This window comes from Charadrius vociferus, unplaced genomic scaffold (assembly GCF_000708025.1).
Source record: "Charadrius vociferus isolate BGI_N301 unplaced genomic scaffold, ASM70802v2 scaffold433, whole genome shotgun sequence".
In the NCBI taxonomy this organism is placed as follows: domain Eukaryota; kingdom Metazoa; phylum Chordata; class Aves; order Charadriiformes; family Charadriidae; genus Charadrius; species Charadrius vociferus.
The window spans coordinates 3,125,989-3,129,621 of NW_009647846.1; the positions used below are offsets into that span (position 1 = coordinate 3,125,989).

Here is a 3,633-nt window from a genome sequence, read left to right on the forward strand (position 1 = left end):
GAAGGGGCTCTGCGGCACTCCCCCCGTGACTTGACTTTTAGCTTCTCGATCCCCGGGGACCGAGAGCCACTGCACAACCCTCTTACCTCGGCAAGCGCTTCTGCTTCTAGAGATTTCTGATCTCCGAGACTACTGTGTCTAGTCGATCCACAGGTCGATCTCAGCGGGTGGCCATCAGACAAGGCCTTCCTGTCTGGGAAATTGATGCTGCCTGCACTGCCGAATGTCGCCATTCTGCGCTTTTCAGGACTCTCAATCCTGCCCCTGTTAAGAGGTATTTTGTGGGGGCTGCTAGGGCAGGCCGCTGCTCGAGGAGGAGTGTCTATGCCAGGACCCATCCCTCGGGGCGGGCTGTGGGTGTCCCCCCCGCTTCGACGGCGAGGGATAGCTGCACCGTCAGACCTCAATCTCACTCTGCAAAGAATCCATCACAAGACTAGGTCACCGTCCGTCAGATTGAAAGCGTCTGGTAGCATGCTGTAAGACAACTGCTCGGCTCTGAGAGTTCAGATCAAACCAAACTCCAGCCTTTCAGCGCCAGAGACTAAGGCGAGAGGGAAGACAGACATTTTAGCCAGTGCCAAGAAAGAGACAGCATTGTACCTTCTTTACGTGTTAAGATCTACATTAGCAATGCACACAGAAACCCCCTCCATGCTCACATTATTCTGCCACGCTTACTGGAGCCTCCCCTTCTGTCTTGCCCTACACCACACACTGACTCTCCCCGCATGTGACAGAGACCACCTCCGCGTCCATAGGAAAGTGAGAGTTTCCCTACCGGCCCATTACTCCCCCAAAGCCATAGTCCACAATATGATCCGTCGGAGATTGGATGTCGTTCTTGGAGGAGGCTTTATCATCCAGCAGAGGTCCGCTGCTTGCCTCGCTGTCTGCCTTCTGGCTCAGGCTGTCGGAGAAGGCATCATCCCTGGGGAAAGGAGACCCCCATCAGTGCGGGCTCTGCCCCAGCAGAGAGGCTCGGGCCCAGCCACAGCGCGGACCTGAACTTCACCACTCCAGCAGCGCCAGGCTTTGTTAACAAAGGGCTGGACCAAGGCTACCGGTCAGACAGTACCCAGAGCTCGGAAAAAGCGAACGTCGGGTCTCCACATCCCCCTGCGCTGTAGCTGCCATTTAGTGAATGCAGGTACAGTACTTGTGACAGAAGTGGCGCTGGCGAAGGACCCTGGGACATGCCTACAGGCCAGGTGGGCACTGAACAACGCCAGGTCGACACACACAGCGGGCAAGGCCAACATTAAACCTGGGCCGTGCCGCTTGGAGCAGTCGATGACAGACGGGGTTCAGGCACACTGAACTACAGTTTAGTGCTTGGCTTTATCGGCTTGAACAAGAAACAATCTGGGCCAATAAATGGAGAGGGATATGTGGACATATCCAGATTTCTCACCAAGGTCATTAAACCAGGGAAAACCCGCCCACCTGTTTTAGGTGGCTGAAGGTGGACCTCATGTCAGTATGTGATTTTAACAACCCAGATCAACACACGCCACTTTACTCACATGTCTTGCACCACAATGTACTGGTGGGGTATGAGGCCATCCACACCGTTATGTCTCCCTTCCCACCAGTCTTCTGAGGCCCGATGGTACAGCAGGAGCGAGGCCCCTTTCTTAAAGGAGAGCTCTCGTGGAGACCGTCCAACATAGTCAAACTTTGCTATGGCTTCAATCTGCTCCACTTCTGCAGAGGAGAGAAGCACAAACAGAGAAAATCTCAGCTCAATCACAAGGGCACAATAAATCCTAGAAAGAGGCATCGCATCAGAACAGCGCTAATGCTGCTGCCCCAGCTTCCTGAGAGTACCTTACACTGAGCACAAACCATCTTATTTTTAGACCGATCAATTCTTTTTGTTCTTCCAGCCTTCCTGGAATTTCTCACAGACTCACAACCTACCAGCAATTACAAAAAGCTACAAACCAGATGGGGAGTAGTCGAAATCTCCCTGTGTGCATATCGCATCGTCACCCACACTCCCATTTTCTACCTATAAAGTGAGTTCTTCAGTTACAGAACCCCATTATCCTCCAGACTGGGATCTTGTCAAGCTGTGTCGGATGCTGTGATCAAAGCCTCGCTTACCTTCTCTTCCTTTCCTTATCCTGGAGACAGTTTGGTCTGAATTATTGATGAGGAACGAATCCCCCTTTGGGGATGCCCACAGAAACACTGACACTGGTGCTGGTCAGGCAGCTGCACACCCCCCATCTGCAGACCTTTCAGCACTCCATCTCACTGCTTCTCCACTTTTTCTAACTTAAGCTCTACCAAATACCTGGGATTCACGAATTGGGAGCTCAGGGCCTGCAATTCAAGAGGGCTGAGGCAGGACTTCACTTTGGGAGGTCATAAGCACACCAGGAACCTTTGAGCCCCTGGCCAAGGGCATCACAGCGGGATGTGGACCCAAAGAGGACCCTGGTTGGCACTGGGGAGCCCGTGGAGGAGCCCAGCTCTTCTGCAAATCTGTTTCCCACTGGGAGCACTGAATCCCAGAGAAACCGCCACAGCGATTGTGAAGCAGCACCAGCGTTTCTCTCCGCGCTGGCAGGAGCAACCTGCACTCCACCTCCCTTTGCCCCGAGACCGGGGTGAAAAAGCAGGCTGCCACCACCCAGCCACCTCTAGCCACTATCGGAGCCAGCGAGCAAGCAGTTAATGTACCTTGATTATTTGCAGGACCTAATCATTTTAAACCCCACCTGCAGACTGGCAGATGGGCGATGACAAAGCTAAACAGGGCAAATCTGCCCAGTTTCTCCAGATCTGTCACGTTCTCATTAAAACATGGAAACCTGCTCTGGTCCATCTGCCTCATCACTAACCACAGGCTCGGCATCAGCAGCAGTCAGGATGTGACCATCCCTCTGCTCAGCAACAAAAACCACACAGAGGAGAAGACACCGGAGGAGGACGTGGGAGATGCTGCACCAGACCCCTGCCCCATTCCCTGCCTCACATGGAACAGGACAGGTCACTTCAGCTGACCGATTTTCCCCAGGGTAAAATACACATCCGCACCAATACGAGCAGCAGGGTGTTTGGGAGCACTGCAGCAGGATCAACGGGGAACGCGCTAGAGGAAACGTAGTGGGGGAGGTGACCAGGAGGGCTCTCTCAGCCCCAGTAAAAAGCTGAGTCTCCCAGCAGGGAGGGTGTGTGGGGCGAGGGAGAGGGGAGGAAGGAACGTGTAATTTCATAAAATAAAGCTGCTCTTCTTCTCCATACTTGCACCACAGTTAATCACCCGGAAACTCCAATCAGAACTATTAATGTGACCATCCAAGCATAAAATTGGCTAAATGGCAGCTTGCGCTCCTTCGTCTTCTAGTCCTGTCGGCTCCTGTTTGTAGCTGAACGCAGGTCCTGAGCCGTCCAGCCCAGCTGCGCCCTTCCCCTCCTCCCGGCAGTGCCAGCCAGCCCTCCCGCCACCGTCAGCCTCGAAGGTGTCAGCGTTTGCTGGGGCCGGACGCATCCAAGGGAACAGCAGAGGAGGCATTCGGCTGCCCAGTGCCCTTCCGACGCAGCAAAGTCCCACCATTAAATGGTGGTGTGGGGCTGCGCGTCCGCCGCCCCCCCGCAGTGCCAGTGCCAGCAGGGTTTCCT

The 3,633-nt window shown here is 54.3% G+C and overlaps 1 protein-coding gene across 1 annotated transcript in view; it reads right to left on the reverse strand.

The window, feature by feature from the left end:
* Positions 1-713: 713 nt before the first annotated feature.
* The window catches only part of SRGAP3 (SLIT-ROBO Rho GTPase activating protein 3), a 61,169-nt gene continuing 58,249 nt past the window's right edge, over positions 714-3,633 (reverse strand). The window contains exons 18-19 of the mRNA XM_009882864.1: positions 1,527-1,707; positions 714-931 (exon numbers count right to left, since the gene is read on the reverse strand). Coding sequence (XP_009881166.1) covers positions 778-931; positions 1,527-1,707 — 335 coding nt within the window. The 3' untranslated portion in view covers positions 714-777. The remainder of the gene's footprint in view (positions 932-1,526; positions 1,708-3,633) is intronic.